This window comes from Leptonychotes weddellii, chromosome 3, assembly GCF_054177405.1.
Source record: "Leptonychotes weddellii isolate Sample4059 chromosome 3, ASM5417740v2, whole genome shotgun sequence".
Classification (NCBI taxonomy): domain Eukaryota; kingdom Metazoa; phylum Chordata; class Mammalia; order Carnivora; family Phocidae; genus Leptonychotes; species Leptonychotes weddellii.
This window is the reverse complement of record NC_138371.1, coordinates 71,659,512-71,676,164: the sequence shown is the minus strand read 5'-3', so window position 1 is coordinate 71,676,164 and position 16,653 is coordinate 71,659,512. Positions and strand designations below refer to the sequence as shown.

Genomic DNA, 16,653 nt, shown 5'->3' with positions numbered 1-16,653 from the left:
TAATTCATATCTTTCAATAATCATTCTCAATGTGAATGGCCTAAATGCTCCCATAAAACGGCACAGGGTTGCAGACTGGATGAAAAGACAGGACCCATCCATATGCTGTCTACAAGAGACTCATTTTGAACCTAAAGATACACCTAGACTGAAAGTGAAGGGATGGAGATCCATCTTCAATGCCAACTGTTAACTTTCAAATAACCATTAAGGCTGTATATCACAGGGTGGGGGAGGAGATCTTAGAAAGGCACTCAACAAATAGACAGATGCAGGCAGTCTGTCAACGCTGTCACTCCAGGGGTGACATGAGCCATTTTAATTCTCTTTCATGCGCAGGCAAAACCTTTCTTTTTGGACACAATTGCAAAACACAGGGTGTGTGTGTCAAAAACTACAGAACAAATGTGGGTGGTTTCACAGGTGGGCTTGTACAGTTTCCAGTAATGGCTAATTAATGTATAATTATTATTCATTTGTTTTATTCTTCCAAATCCTCTAACACTTAATAATCCCTTCAAACAGTTATGAACTACGTGCTGTAGGAACTGTGTTTCTCACACCCAGATATGATACTGAAAGCAGCTGCACCAAGTACTAGGGTTTGTCATTACCATGTGACCCCTCTACAGAGAGCCATGCCAAGAGAAGAAAATGTCAGTGAACTGACCCAACAGTTTACACAGTAACTTCTCTTATTTCATAATAACAATTAGCATAAGAATAAAAATTAGCAAGCATCAGAATTCTAATGATAACCTCATTTGGTTTGTAAAGAAGCTAAAAACAAATTTCAGAGTAATTTTTTTTTTTTTAAATGTGTTGTTTCTACCCCCCTGAAAGAATAAAAGAAAATATCTCCATCTGGTGGACTCTGAATTCTAACATTGCTTAATTCTGGTTTTGTTTTTATAGGACCAAATCCAGTTTGTAAACTTCATTTCCTTATAAAGCCTATTAAACATCTTCATAATAAAGCAATAAAAAGTATATTCTCATTGAGATCTCACTCACTGATCAATAAATCAATAAATAGCTTAAGTGGGCCAATGGGTTGCATATGAAGGATAACTTTTATATAGTTTAAATTATTTCTGAACTCAGCTCTTTTATAGATGCTGTACTCACATCGCTCTGGAGGTCATAGGCCTGCCGAGCATGGATGACGTCATTCTGGTCAGGCAGGCATGTCCACTCATGCAGGACGTTCTTATAGTCCACGTCACTGACTAAGGTCTGGCACTGCTTAGCCAGGACCACTCCTAGCATGTCCACTGGGCTGCTGAACTTGGTCTTCCACTTCTCAAAGTCCTTCTTGTACTCCCTGTCACTCTGGATCTTGGCCACATGCATGGACCACATTATCTTGGGGTCATCCTCAACATTTCGGGCTCCAATGTGGTGGCCAAGTTGCTTTCGGTAACCATCTTTGTATTTGTACTGAGATGAAAACACACAAATCAGGTTTTTATTATAAGCCCTTGGGGGTCAAAAGTCTGTACAAAATCACCTTGCTTACATCAAAGTTGTAAGTTGACTTGTGATAATAAGCATTAACTCAAGCTGGTATCCTGACCTTTACCCTTGAAGCTTATCGAGTTAAGAGAAGAGATGGAATCCATATAATTGTAGTGCATATCCCAAATCACCCATGGCCTAGTGATAAGGAATAATTTAGAGGCAGGTAGTGCCCACAGTGGGGAGAGGCCATTTGAACAAGGGAATTTGGAGAAATGAATTTTAGGTTCTAAAAGTATGTCAGGAAAGAGATGCACTTGGCGACATGGCATGTTTAATAAGTCGTAAAATGAGTGTCTGGCTCCTGGAAGGATGTAGTACTCTAGGTCAAGGACCTAGTTTAGTATACCAGGTATTATGCTATTATAAACAAATAGTATACTATTAGTATACTAATATAATACTACTATTATTATACTAGTAAAGCTGGTTGGAGCATGCTCCAAAAAAGTCATGGGTTCTACTCCTGCATAGGCCAAGAATGTTTTTATTATTCCATGTCCAGTGATGTTGTCCCGGGATCTGAGGCAGTTATTCAAAATACACGCCTCTAGTCTCAAAGATCACTAAGTAAGAAAAGTATGGATGGGTCAGTAGGAGACAATATGGTACAGTGTGAAGTAATGAGGTTGTCTGGAGTTTCAATTCCACCACCTACTGAGAGTTTGGTTTTAGAAAAGTTGCTTAAGGCAATCCACAAAACAGGGATAATGACAAAACTTACGTGCTAGGATAATTATGAAGTATAAGTAAGATAACACATGTCAAGCTCTTAGCATGGAATTCTCAATACTTCCTAGTTGTCATTGTTACTTATAATTGTTGACATAAATTCATGGGGAGGTCCAACGTACATAAACTAAAGTGAGTCACTAACACAATATAAAGGCCAGTGTATTGCCATATTCCCAGATGCTGGGCCCTTGATTTTTAAAGTAGTGGTCTGTTCCTCAAGAATCATCTGAGGCACGATGAAGGGATGATGGTTTTATTCTGGGAGGTATGTGCTAGACAGCCAGGAGCTGTTTTTAAGGGTACAATCTCGGGCTAGTAGCCACCTCTGGTAGGGATCCACTGCCTTCTTTTCATAATCTTAGAAAGGTGAATTATAATGGCAAGTGTCATATCACTTTTGTGAATATTGTATAGTAAAATGTTACATAAAGCCAGGACCTGATTCTCATTGGGAGTACTTAAGTTTGAGTTATACTTTCTAGAAGCACCGTGATAATTTTTATATCTCCAAGCCTGCAGCTGTGCTCTAATAATTTCCACGTGAATGGATCTTTCTCTGTTTTCGACGGGTGTTTTCATCGAAGATACTGTGTCCTAAAGGTTATAAACCCCTTGTACGAACATTGAATTTTTCATTTCCCTCAAAACTAGGTTTTTGAAAAATCCCACATAAATACACTAGGACATATTTCCAAAGGGCGAGGAAAGTTCTTTCTGAAGATTTAGTTCAGTGACAACGTCACTTCAGCCTGATTATATACTTGGGGCGACACTGTTACTCACATCACTGGCGATGTCCCGGGAGGCCTTGGCCGCCACGATTGGGATGGCATCACTTCGCAGGTCGTAGCCTTTCTTCTTCGCTTCTTCATTAGCAAGTTTATACAGAGTCTAAGTTTGGGCAAAAAATATATAAATACACATAGATGTTGACATTCATATCCAAAAACTGACAGGGGACTAAAATAATTCACTAAGTTCGACACAGGTAGGCCCCTATAATAATCTCACTCTGAGAGTTGTAAGTCTTTGCACTGTCTGCTGAAGACTTAAAAATGATACATTTTTAGAACATTGCAGCTTTGTTTTTTATTTTAAAACTTACGTTGAATTAACTAAATATAGATATTATCCACTGTTTCAAAATTTTTAGTTATAACCATGAATCAGTTTTGAAGAGAACTAAAAAATTAAGCTGAAACTTGTGGACCTAAGGTGGCAAAATGTGGGTAAGAGTGAAAGACTTGATTAACTGTTGATCATGGACATTAATGCAATCCACATTGATTCTGCACCAACTGTGTGCTCTGACTGGGCTAGGTACTTGGGAATCAAAGAGGAGTGAGACTTCTTCCATCGTCAAGGTTTCTGGGGAACTGATGGAAAAACTGGTAGCCTACAGACTAAGCTACCAAAAAGTCAAACCACGAGAGGTCATTTAAGCATATCATTGACAAAGGGCTCCAGGAAAGAGTAATTAATTCTGAATTGAGAATCAGGAAATTTCCTGCAGAGGGGCTGATCTTTGCACTGGACCCTGAGTGATGAGTATGGTTTCAGGAGACTGGGACAGCAGTCACCGTCAGAGGGCGTTGCATGAATCAAAGCACAAGGGAGTGAAAGTGCAGGGGTGTCAAAGTAAGTGGGGAGCAGTGCCAGGGACAAGTGGCAGGAAAGGACTGAGAAGAACCTGGAGTTGGACTGAAGGCTTAATGCTAATATAAATTGGTGCTTAATTCCATAGGAAATAGGAAGCCAACAATAATCTTTGAGGAAGAGTGACATAATCAAACTTGCATTTTATCTTCCTATCCTTTGCATGACAAAAAGTACAAAAGGATTGAACTAAGCTGAGAGAGAAAAGATGGAGAAAGCAGACCAGGCAGGTTAGGCACTCTGTTCAGAGCATTATCCCTAGGTCTCTTTGAACCAACAGCAACACTACAGCCTCTCTGAGCTTTTGCAGCAAAGACAGAGAGTCCAGAATTCCAGAAATGCTGAGTGGCCAGTTATAGAGGCTCTTTGTTTCCTGAAAGTCCTGCACATACAATACATGCTTTTCTGTAATGATACAGGACACATATTATAGGTTTAGCTAAAAAATTCACTCCTTTTTGCTTTGCAAGTAGGACTTGATGTCTTTCGGTTTTGGAGACAATGAAGAGTTAGTTATATAAGCAATAAAATTATAGTTCGCACTCACCAAAATAAAATGACTTAAGATGGTGGCTCATCTAGCTAAATTCTCTAAGTTATATCCTGCAGAAGAGTGATATATTGTTGACTTACACTTTCAAAAAAACAATATTTTCTTTGCTGGTAGCACAAAGCTGGGAGAAATAACTAATACATCAGCTGACAGAAAAATCAGATTCACAAAAATCTCCACAGGCTTAAACCAGTCGGCTTAATCTAGGAAGAAGGAACTGCAGAGAGATCAGTGTCAATCTTTGAACTGATTTTAAACTGAATTTAAGTTGCCAAAGGTATAAAGGCAGGATAGAGGAAACCTAGCTTAAGCCCATGTAAGATGTGTTCGGGTTTTAGTCGATCCCAAGTTCCACGTGCCCCAGAAGTGACAAAGCTGCCCGTGTGCCGGAGCCCTGGGTGCAGAATTAGAGGTCAAATGTCCAGAAGAGGAAAGAAGATGTCAACTGTATTCTACACTTGTAGGATTTTGTTTGGTTGGGAGGGTCGCATTTTAGCAGGGATGTCATGTGAGGAATGCCCAGGAACTGGGGATTGTTTGGGGGGGGGGGGGCAGGGGAGGCACCACAGTAGTTACCCTCATTTTCACGGAGTTGGCAGGGACTGGTTTTGCACAGCCTCAGACAACTATGAAAGTCTGCAGAGAGAACTCCGTGACTCTACATCAGAAGAATTTTCTTATGGAATTTTCCAGAACAAATGGGCTGATTTATGAGAAACTCCTTGTCACTGAGAACACTTAAGCAAGGACAGGGGGACAACCTGTTGGGTGGGGACTCTTGTACTAGAAGAGATGCTGACCTCTCAGCCTAAACATCCATAGTTCTGACAGGCGGGCATATGGCCCTAGGCTCATAGAAAGTGAAAAGAAATAGGCTCGCTGATATATACCCTGGTGGGTCCTCTCTCTGTTTCTGTCTCTTTCTCTGGGTTATTTGATAATACTGTGATTTTAGGCCTTGACTTAATTTTATACATTAAAAGTCTTAAATTTTGACTTTAAGCCACAATTTGGAAAAAATAAATCATATATGGAAAATATATCTAGCACAGCAATAAGGCATAAGGGGAAGATAAATGTATATTTAATCTATTGCTAATTTCCTAACTTAAAAAATTAATAAAAGAAGAAGGTCTGATTCATCTTATGGTTATTGCTTAAATCATTAATTCTTATATCTTTCACTTCATAAGTGATAACCTTTTTTACTTGAAGTTTGATGTTTAGGATGAGGATTGAGAAACGCAAGAGTTGCTATTCACATGGAGCAAAAAAAAAAAAAAAAAGATTCTTTATAAAGTTGTTGTATAGTATTTTATCACCTTGGACAGATTAACTGAAATAAGAAACAACATGCAAACTTCAAAGAATTAGCATCTGCTCCCACCTCGCTGTAGTTGATTTTGTTCATTCTTGCCAACATAATTTCTGGTGTGTCTGGCATGATGTGGACCTGCATCTTATCTTTGTCCCAGGCTTCCGTGTATAAATGCTATGAAAGGAAATATATAATGTCATCAGGAAAAAAATTCAGTATATGATTAAGAAGAATTTCAGGACCATAATGACTTTATAAAGAGAAATAACAAAAGGTTATATATACATCTTATACACATGTATGGCAGACACATCTTCAAGTAATTAGTGTATAGAACAGATATTTAGTGCCTTATAATCTGAAATATATGTTAACAAAAGGAAATTGAGAGTATCTTTCATGCAAAGATGCTTTTCCATAAAAACATGTCATTTTATCAGAACTATGAAACAACTACTGAAGTAAATATTTAATATAAGTGACACACAGATAGATATGGATGGATGGATAGATAGATGTCTTCTCTTGCTCAACGCTTGCTTGCTTTCTTTTCTTGGTTATGCTTCTCTTTGTTTGATTTGGCTTTCGGAGTCCTACCTTTGTTCTCTGAATTTTGAAGCCTCACCTTGTTCATGGTGATGGCATTATTCTTGGCTAACACTTGTTCCAAAGAATCGGTCACGCTGGTAAATTTGAATTTGTCTGGAGGCTGGCGATAGATTTTATCGCTCAAAATTTCAGTTGCCCTTTTGCATTTTTCCACATCCAAAGAGCCAATGGGAACCCAGCCGATGCCTCTCAACCACTGCAGATCTGACTTGTACATATTCTGTTGAGACAAACAGTCAATAAATATTTGTCTCGGCATTGGGAAAACATGTTCATCTGAAAGGATATGAAATAAAGAGCACTCTTGAAAATACACTTTGATGGACAGGTAGTGTATCAGATAATATTCTTTTTTGATCTGGAAAGTTAAACAATACTCACAAGGAAAGCAGAAATCCTATTCCCGCCTTGCAGGGGCTGGTAACCTTGGTGCCACCTATTGCTACCTTCTCCAAGCGGTGTTAATTCACTGATTTCCTACCTTTGCATGCCACTATGATTCTCACATACTCACATCGCTCTGGAGGTCATAGGCCTGCCGAGCATGGATGACGTCATTCTGGTCCGGCAGGCACGTCCACTCATGCAGGAAGTTCTTATAGTCTATGTCACTGACTAAGGCCTGGCACTTCTTGGCCAGGACCACCCCCAACATGTCCACTGGGCTGCTGAACTTGGTCTTCCACTTCTCAAAGTCCTTCTTGTACTCCCTGTCACTCTGGACCTTGGCCACATGCATGGACCACATCATCTTGGGGTCATCATGTATTGCTCGGGCACCAATGTGATGGCCAAGCTGCTGACGATAGCCTTCTTTGTACTTGAACTAGAAAAAGAAAAACACTTATTATCAACTATTTTAGCTTTTAGTTAAAAGCAATTACTAGGCCCTAATTTTCCTTTTCATTGAAAATATAATGATTTCCTCCTGTATATAAATACATGTACTTTGTAAGCCATTTAGAAAATATATACCTAAACAAAAAATAAAGACATTATTCTACCATTCAATGATTACCATCGTAAAACTGCTTTTTATAGTGTGTGTGTGTGTGTGTGTGTTTGTGTGTGAGAAAGAGAGAGACAATAAAATTAGAATAGGATCTCCTTTTTCTAATTATACAAGCCTTCTTCTGTGTCATTAAATATTCTCTATAAACATGAATTTTAGTGGCAGCAAGTATTACATTATATTGGTATATATTAATACTTTTAACCCTTCTGTGATTGTTGACCATTTATTTTTAATTTATGGTTACTTCTCATATTTTGGAAATAAAGAAAAAATATATTCTTGACTTCATGGACTAATGAAATAGAAAGATAAAAGTTCCTAGAAATGTAAGCAAAGAAATCACTTAAAGAAAGTAAATATTGGGGCGACTGTGTGGCTCAGTCGTTAAGCGTCTGCCTTTGGCTCGGATCGTGATCCCAGAGTCCTGGGATCGAGCCCCGCATCCGGCTCCCTGCTCAGCGGGAAGCTTGCTTCTCCCTCTGCCACTCCCCCTGCTTGTGTTCCCTCTCTCGTGGTCTGTCAAATAAATAAATAAAATCTTTAAAAAAAAAAATACTGGCAACCAATCACCAGATGCAGAAGCAAACATATGGTACCTGTGGATGGTTGGACTATGAATAATGTGTCCTATTTATTCAGCCCTTGTAGGTTCATTAGTTCATAAAGCATGAGTTAGTTTTGAAGGAATCCTACAATGAGTTCAATTGTATATAAGAATATATCATGTGGAAAAGCCCAAAGGATGTCTGAACCTAGTCAAGTATCCAGTGTTTTTTTTGTAATGAATTTTTGTGGGGTTTTTTTGTTGTTGTTTTTAATTTTTATTGTTATGTTAATCACCATACATTACATCATTAGTTTTTGATGTAGTGTTCCATGATTGTTTGTGTATAACACTCAGTGCTCCATGCAGAACGTGCCCTCTTTAATACCCATCACCAGGCTAACCCATCCTCCCACCCTCCAGTGCTTTCATTCAGCAGGAAATGGAAAATATTTTGAAATGCATGTTGCTATGGACTCAACCATAGCTTTGTATTGAGAATTTTATTACCATTATTTTAAACTATTTACTTAGAAAAAAGACTGTTGGCAAGAACTTTAACCTCATAGCTTACTTACCCTACTATATAACCAGGAGACAGAAAAACCTTTGAGCTAAAGTTAAGGCAAAGAGCTTTTTAGGTGCACTTACTTCACTTGCAATGTCTCTGGAGGCCTTGGCCGCCCTGATGGGAATGGCATCCAGCCGCATATCATAGCCTTTCCTCTTGGCTTCTTCTAGGCCAAGTTTATATAGTTTCTGAAATAGACATAAATCATCATGAGTTTGATTTATAAAGTGCAGTATAAATACAATCTATCATACACCATGAATATATTGCTGACCTCACTGTAATTTATTTGGTTTTGTTTAGCCAGTAAAACTTCAGGAGTATCTGGCACAGTGTGGACAGTGGTTTTATCTTTATCCCAAGCTTCTGTATAGAGGCGCTAAAGCAAACAAAAAAGATGTGATTAGTACAGGCTAGTAATGAATAGATACATAAAAATAATCTGTTTTAATAATCTGGTCCTTAATGAGAATAAAGATAGTCTGCTCTGTGAGTTGGTATTTGTGACACCTTCAGGGCTAGATGTCTCGTATCAGTAGAAAGCACAGCACTTACTTAAAAACCACTTTAATACCAAGCAAAAGAATTAAATATGATTTTTCTTTTATAGAAACAGATGTCTATGTTTACACACACACACACACACACACACACACACAAATACCCCCTTCAAGTAAAGACAAGACTTACATGGTTCATGGTAATAGCATTGTTTTTTGCCAAAACCATTGGGATGGAGTCCATAAGGCTGGAAAACTTGAATTTATCTGGGTGCTGACGGTAAATGTGATCACTCAAAATCTGGGTGGCTCTCTTGTTCTTTTCATCCTCAAGAGAGCCACTAGGTAACCAGCCAATGCCTCTTAGCCACTGAAGGTCAGCCTTGTACAAATTCTGAAATTATAGGTGACAAACCACTTAACATAAGCATAATAATATGCCCCGAAAGAAATAAAATTATGTATTACATATTTTACTAGACTATATATATTTAAATGCTTGAATTCTTGGGAAATTTACAAATGTGTTGTGAATCTATGGACTATGCAAATCAGAAGCATATTTTGGAAAACATTTTACTTTAGAAAGCATTTTAAATAGCAGCACATAGAGAATGATCCAACTCTTCTAGATCAGAATACTAGAGGCTTTCACCAAAGCAGGAGAATATTTGTTGGTTCTTTCTCTGTGGGATAATGGTGCCTCCAGATATTTGGGGGACTGGATGGGGCATGGGCATTAATCTAGGGACATAAAACTCAGTTGTGTAAACTCAACTCTGCTCACTTTAGGGAAAATTTGGTTCTCAGGAAAGCGGACATGATATTTAGTTGGCCAAAGGAAAATCTTAGACTCACATCACTCTGGAGGTCATAGGCCTGTCGAGCATGGGTGACGTCATTCTGGTCAGGCAGGCATGTCCACTGGTGTAGGAAGTTCTTATAGTCTATGTCACTGACTAAGGTCTGGCACTTCTTGGCCAGCACCAACCCCAGCATGTCCACTGGGCTGCTGAACTTGGTCTTCCACTTCTCAAAGTCCTTCTTATACTCCCTGTCACTCTGGATCTTGGCCACTTGCATGGACCACATCATCTTGGGGTCATCTTTGATGTCCCGGGCTCCAATGTGGTGGCCAAGCTGCTTGCGAAAGCCTTCCTTGTACTTGTACTAAAGGAAAAAAATATGTCTTGTTCCTTTCAAGATTAACTTGCATTACAATTACAAAGCACATGAACTCCACATATTTCACAAAGCCTAGAGAGCCACAGATTTAAGTCTTTTGATAGGAAAGATTAAAGGCTAACTCCAGGTACAAATTTCATACATAATAAATTTCATACAAATTCCAGCTACAAATACCTTGAGTTTATCCTCATCCCACACTACATCTTTGGGATCATTCCACTCTGTTTTAATTTGTTACTCCTTGGAAGATTTTGTTCAATTTAAGATTAAATTGAAACTTTGTTAAAGTGATAAATTGCAATCAAATGTCAATATAAACAGTGGAAAAAGTCTTACTTCACTGGCAATTTCTCGGGATGCTTTTGCAGCTTTGATTGGTATGGCATCAAGGGGAAGATCGTAACCTTTTTTCTTCAATTCCTCATAACCCATTCGGTAGAGTTTCTGTTAAGAGATGAAGATCACTTTGGGAAAAGCTGTTTTCCATAAACAACTGTAGCATAATGAATGCAATGTGCTAAATATTTTAAGAGTCCCTGAAAATAGTATCTGCTCTAGAATACTCAAATGTAATTGGAAATTATGCCCATTGATTGTTAATGATCCTATTTTAAACTTTAAAGCTCTTCGATTACGCAGATCAACAAAATTAAATTTCAGCTCTTCCCAAATACTTATGAGAATGAGGCAGAAGTAAATTGATAGAGAAATGAAATAAAATATCATTTAGGTGCTGTTTTCCAATTAACTATGAGTGTTTCATTAGAAGTTTTTGTTAGAAAAGAGCCATGCCTTTCATGGGGAAAAATTATGCCTAATGGGCTGTCTCTTCCACGTAGCTAACACACTATAAAATAATCTACTTTACAATATAGGGCTGTCTGTAGTAGGATCCGCATCTGTAGGTAAGAAACAAAATCCTTCATAATTTTTTAAATCTAAGATTTTTCGGAGGAAACTTTAAATGTTAAATTTAAAAGCTTAAGAGAAATAATTTTTTTCTTCAGGTTTGTTACATAATGAAATATTTGAGAATACAATTTAATGCACTTTGTCCAGAAACCAGACTGTTTAAAATGCCTATTGATCTTGCAATGTGTTTATATTTTAGACGTTTGTGGCATTATTCGAATACCTTATTTAATGTTGAAGTCTCTCTATTAAAGTTTAGAATTTGTCTTTAAAATATTTAATTTTTACATCTACAGATTTCAGGAGATTCTTCTGACAATAAAAATAAAAATAGAGTTCTCCTGCATAGGTTTTTTAATGCTCATTCATTCAAAATTTCATTGAATTTCATGTGTGTTGGGTACTTTACTAGCTAAGCACTGCAGGCTCAATACAAATTATCTCTGACCCTGAGAAGCTCCCATCCACACACCGGAGAGCAATATAAACCATTATATTAGGATGATAGGTGTAATAAAGGACTACAAGGAACAGACAGCACAGACCCTCAACTCTGCCTGAGACAGGGAGTACCTATTATTTTGATATTCAAGCTAAAAACCACTAAATAAGGAATCTAAGTCCCATGTAGTTTATTAATCAAAATCATCCAGACATGCAAATTTACTTCCAAATAAATTCATTGCCTTAGAAGCAATTAAAAGCTTTCTGAAAAACATGCTGAATTTGGAAACTTACATCACTTGTGTTGATTAAGTTTGCTTTAGCCAGAATAATGTCAGGTGTATCAGGCATGATGTGGATTTGAGTCTTGTCCTTGTCCCAAGCTTCTCTATAAAGCCTCTAAAATGAGAAATAAGAGGATTTCAGTGGTTTTGTTAGACTAGTGAATGACACCATTAACATCAAACAGGATCATTGAATTCATCTGAATTAAGCATTTTAACTGATAGCATAAGCAGGTAACTTGAGCAGAAAATAGGTAGTGTATTTTTTGACTTGTCTGGGATATAACTGCCTTTCAAAATATAAAGTGTGGATTACCTTTTCAAGGTTACAAATAGCCCTGCCCATTAGAAATCAATCCAAGTAATTAGAGTCTTTGCCGTGATCATCAAATAGAGCAGTTCTCCAATTTGCTTATAAACATCTCCCTCAGTGTTTAACTGGGAGATAGCCCTTCCCTTCTCAAAAAATGACATATTCGAGGTATGTCTAGAAATTAGGGAGATGCATTCCCTATGTGTTTTATTACTTATAGCTCTACCTTATAATAATTTGGGTGGATTAGGATCCCAAGAGAATTTTGTATGGAATTTATAAAAATCTCTTCTATGTCCCAGAGCAATCCTCTGTCTTTCTTTAACAGAAGACAAGACAACCCAAACAAAAATCTCATTGGTTTACTAAAACAAGGGGATGAAAGTTTGATGAAAAATAGAGAACTGTCAGAGAATCTCCTCACAAGATACTTAGCAATTACAAAAGATAAAATAGTAGTTTGACAGTGGAAAAACCTCACAACACCATTTTAACCAAGTGATCAAAATTAAAATGATCAGTAATGGAACGAATGGATATCATGTACCACCTGATAGGACATATGGAGGAGGGTACTACACACGATGTCCTGCTAAAAGTACAACACCTGAATCGAATCGTGAGGAAACAACAGACCCAAATTGAGGAAGATTCTGCAAAATAACTGGCCTGTACTCTTCCCAAATGTCAAGGACTTGGAAGACAAAGGAAGAGTGAGGAACCAGTCCAGATTAAAGGAGACTACAGATATGACAATCAAACGCAGGGTTTGATCTTGGATTGGATTCTGGATCAGAAAATAGTTTTTATTTTGTATAAAGGACATTAGTGATAAAACTGAATAAATTCTATATACTAGTATTGTTTCAATGTTAATTTCCTGATTTTGATCATTGCACTGTGGTTTTGTAAGAAAATGTTTTGTTTTCAGGAAATGCACACTGAAGTATTTAGGGATAGAGAGGCATCAATGCAGCAACTTACATATATGAAAGAAAAACGGGAAAAAAAGCAAATGTGCCTAATGTTAACACTTGGGGAACTGGGATGAAGATATAGATATACATACATATTATATTTATATATTTATTGTATATATTTAAATTATTTGTACTATTTTTGCAACTTTTCTGTATGCCTGAAATCATTTCAATATAAAAAATTTTAGAAGTCTCATTGGTTCCTTGGACTTGGCAATTTCCCCTTCAGGTATTCAGTGTGGGGTAAAGGGGTTGGTGCTTTTCTCCTTCCTGCACATGCTTACTACAATCCACATAACCCAGAGAAGCTAAGATCTTCAGGACCAAAACAAAGCAAGGCTTGCCAATTTCCACATACATTTATCCTGGTTCTGTACTAATCTTTCTGATTAAGATCAGAGATTCTCAACCTCAGCACTATTGGTATTATATACTGGAGGACTCCTTGGCTGTAGGGATGCTGCCCTGTATGTTTCTGGAATGTTTAGCAGCATCCCTGACTTCTATCCACTAGATGCCAGTAGCATGCCACCCTCAAGTTGTGATAACTGAAAAGGTCTCTAGGTGTTGCTAAATGTCCCCAGTGGGACAAAATTGTCCCTGGTTGAAAACCACTAAGTTGGACCATTTCTTCAATGGTATGTGTCATTTTCACCACAACCTCACCCCACCTCCCCGAAAAACAGAAAATACTAATATTTGTTCATCCTGAGATAGATGTATTGGTCTATTATTCAAAGGAGAAACAGCAGGCTCAAGGATCCAAGTGGCCTTCTTCTGAGGCCTGAGGGGGTATGTATCTCAGCATTCCTAAAACCAGGGCATACTGTTGAAGAGGTCTGTCCTGAGGCATTTTTAACGTTGATAAATTTCATGATTGAAGGTTTTTCTCTTGCCCACCTTATTATTTCAGAGCTCTGTAAACAGCGCTGTTTCATGGAGAGAAAAGAAACCTGGATTCCAAAAGGCAGAGCTATTTTGCATAAATTTGTTGCTTTATTAGTCAGCCTCTTGGATTTAACTTACCATCATAAAAACAAAAAAAAAAGAAGAAATGAAAGCTTGAATATTTATAATAAAGCCAACAGGTCAGCATTTATTATAGATTTTGGATATAAAAATTGCAAGAAGTCTGTGAGAGGTTGATTGGGAAGAGAGGAGCTACAATTTATCAAATGCTTACTAAGTTAGTTATGAGCTTTATAGTAAAACTAATATCTATGATAGGTGTAAAATATATAGCAGAAGTATTCAGATCCTTCTAAGACCCACACAATTATTATTATATATCAATTCAAACTTTCCTAACAGTTCCAGAGTCTCAATGCACATAATTCAACTTTCTGTAATTTTCAGGATTATGCTTCTGAGTAATGATGAGTACTCTTTCTCTTTGCATAGAATTACTCTACACTGCTATCTTTCAATCATTTTATTCAATAAATATTTAGCGTTACATGCCAGATCAGTGCTAGAGAGGGAAATAAGTTGAAGATGGGATATATAGATATATACCCACATATACACACGTATATATGTATAGTATCATCTACTTGTCTTGATTTGGCTAAGCTAAACACATTATAATCACTTGGCAGAAAATACACTCTTTATAACATTTCCACTTTGTCTGTGCAAAGTACTCAAAATCCTGCCCTCTCATACACTTTACCCTAACAACAACAACAACACAAAGTCTGGGTCTTTAATACATTCAAGTTTCAAAGAAAAAAAAGTATGTTTAATAGCTTTCTCATTTACAGGATGGATGGATGGATGGATGGATAGATAAATAGGTAGAGAAATAAGTAAGTAAATAAGTAAGAAAGCTTTAGGTGATAAAAACTGATACTAACCCATTTTACATGATCCAGTATAGAGTAGTTGATAATTCAAATGAAGCAACCAATATTACACACTATGCTGTGTTGTGCTATGCCGTAGGATATGAGGCTATGCTATTCTACTAATTAATTAAGCAAATGCTATTGAGCACCTCCCAGTTATCAGGCACTATAATTTTTCTATTTATTTCTGAAGAGTTACTCACATCACTCCTATTTTTGGCATTTGTCTTTGCCAGAACTATGTCCATGGCATCAGGAATGCTGGTGAACTTGTTTCTGTCTGGAGGCTGACGGTATTTCTTCTCACTGATGATTTCTGAAGCCCGCTTGTTCTTTTCTGCCTCCATAGAACCCAGGGGACTCCATCCTATGCCTCTCAGCCACTCAAGGTCAGACTTATACAGATTCTGTGACAATACAAAGCACTCCATCAAAACCCCATCCTCATTTGGACCCTTGACTCAAGTGATTCTACACATTACAAACAGATGCATTTTAGATATTCAATAATAATTCCTCTTTTTACTTTGTCTCTCTGTGACTAAACAGCTACTCAAACGGTAATATATAAGTGAGTAATAATAAGAAACTGACCTCACTCTGCAGTTGATAAACTTTTTTAGCTTGAATAACATCATTCTGGTCAGGCAGGCACGTCCACTGGTGCAGGCAGTTCTTATAGTCTATGTCACTGACTAAGGCCTGGCACTTCTTGGCCAGCACCACTCCTAACATGTCCACTGGGCTGCTGAACTTGGTCTTCCACTTCTCAAAGTCCTTCTTGTATTCTCTTTCACTCTGCATTTTGGCTACATTCATGGACAGCACCAGCTTTGGATCATCTTGCAGACTCCGGAATCCAATATGGTGGCCAAGTTGTTTGCGGTAGCCTTCTTTGTATTTAAACTGAAATCAAAGGAATCAATTCTTTTATTAACATAAACAGAGATCAAGTGAAGCTCAACAATTTGAGTTTAATTAAAAACTCAATTTGCATTGTTTGCATGTTTGTTTTCCAAAACTGAAATGAGAAAAGGGATGTCCATGTTAATTTAGTAAGAAATATAAGAACTTACATAGAGGCTTCCAAAAACAAAATGTAATGTAGTTGGTTATCAAGAGAGGTTATGATAAAAAATTCTAACTAGAGACAAAAATATATACCATGATGTGCTAGACATTGGATATGCTGACCTTAGGGTAACATTTGCTAAATCTCTTGTGATAGCCTTATGGGAGTGATCGGAAAGTATGGGCTGAATGGCCAAAGAATAAGAAAGATTCAGGACTTGATCAACAAGCCTCATAGTATAGATTAACTTACTAAGCAGCAGGATTTTTAATGGTTTGCCATATGGTTATGTCCTATAAACTTGTTTTGTTCAGGATCCATATCTTCTTGCACATATAGCTACAAATAGCTAAATATGTTAGATAAGAAAGAGAAATCCACAAGATCTCAACATATTGCCACAACAAGTCAAAATGAACTACATAAATTTAAGAAAAGTGAAATCCAATATTTAGATTCAACTGGGAAAAAACTGCATTAGTACTGGATGACAATCGTAATACTAACAATAATGATAGTAATAATAGCATTTACTTGATGCTAGACGCCCAGCATACGTTACACTTCATGGAGTTAGGTTCTACTCTCTCGACA

At 37.3% G+C, this 16,653-nt stretch overlaps 1 protein-coding gene across 1 annotated transcript in view; it reads right to left on the bottom strand.

The window, feature by feature from the left end:
• Positions 1-16,653, bottom strand: part of NEB (nebulin) — a 198,037-nt gene that overhangs the window by 108,491 nt on the left and 72,893 nt on the right. Inside the window, exons 53-65 of the mRNA XM_081815483.1 lie at positions 15,582-15,893; positions 15,191-15,394; positions 11,858-11,962; positions 10,544-10,651; positions 9,878-10,189; positions 9,210-9,413; positions 8,794-8,898; positions 8,600-8,707; positions 6,904-7,215; positions 6,406-6,609; positions 5,850-5,954; positions 3,037-3,144; positions 1,129-1,440 (exon numbers count right to left, since the gene is read on the bottom strand). Of these exons, the coding sequence (XP_081671609.1) occupies positions 1,129-1,440; positions 3,037-3,144; positions 5,850-5,954; positions 6,406-6,609; positions 6,904-7,215; positions 8,600-8,707; positions 8,794-8,898; positions 9,210-9,413; positions 9,878-10,189; positions 10,544-10,651; positions 11,858-11,962; positions 15,191-15,394; positions 15,582-15,893 (2,499 nt within the window). The remainder of the gene's footprint in view (positions 1-1,128; positions 1,441-3,036; positions 3,145-5,849; positions 5,955-6,405; positions 6,610-6,903; positions 7,216-8,599; positions 8,708-8,793; positions 8,899-9,209; positions 9,414-9,877; positions 10,190-10,543; positions 10,652-11,857; positions 11,963-15,190; positions 15,395-15,581; positions 15,894-16,653) is intronic.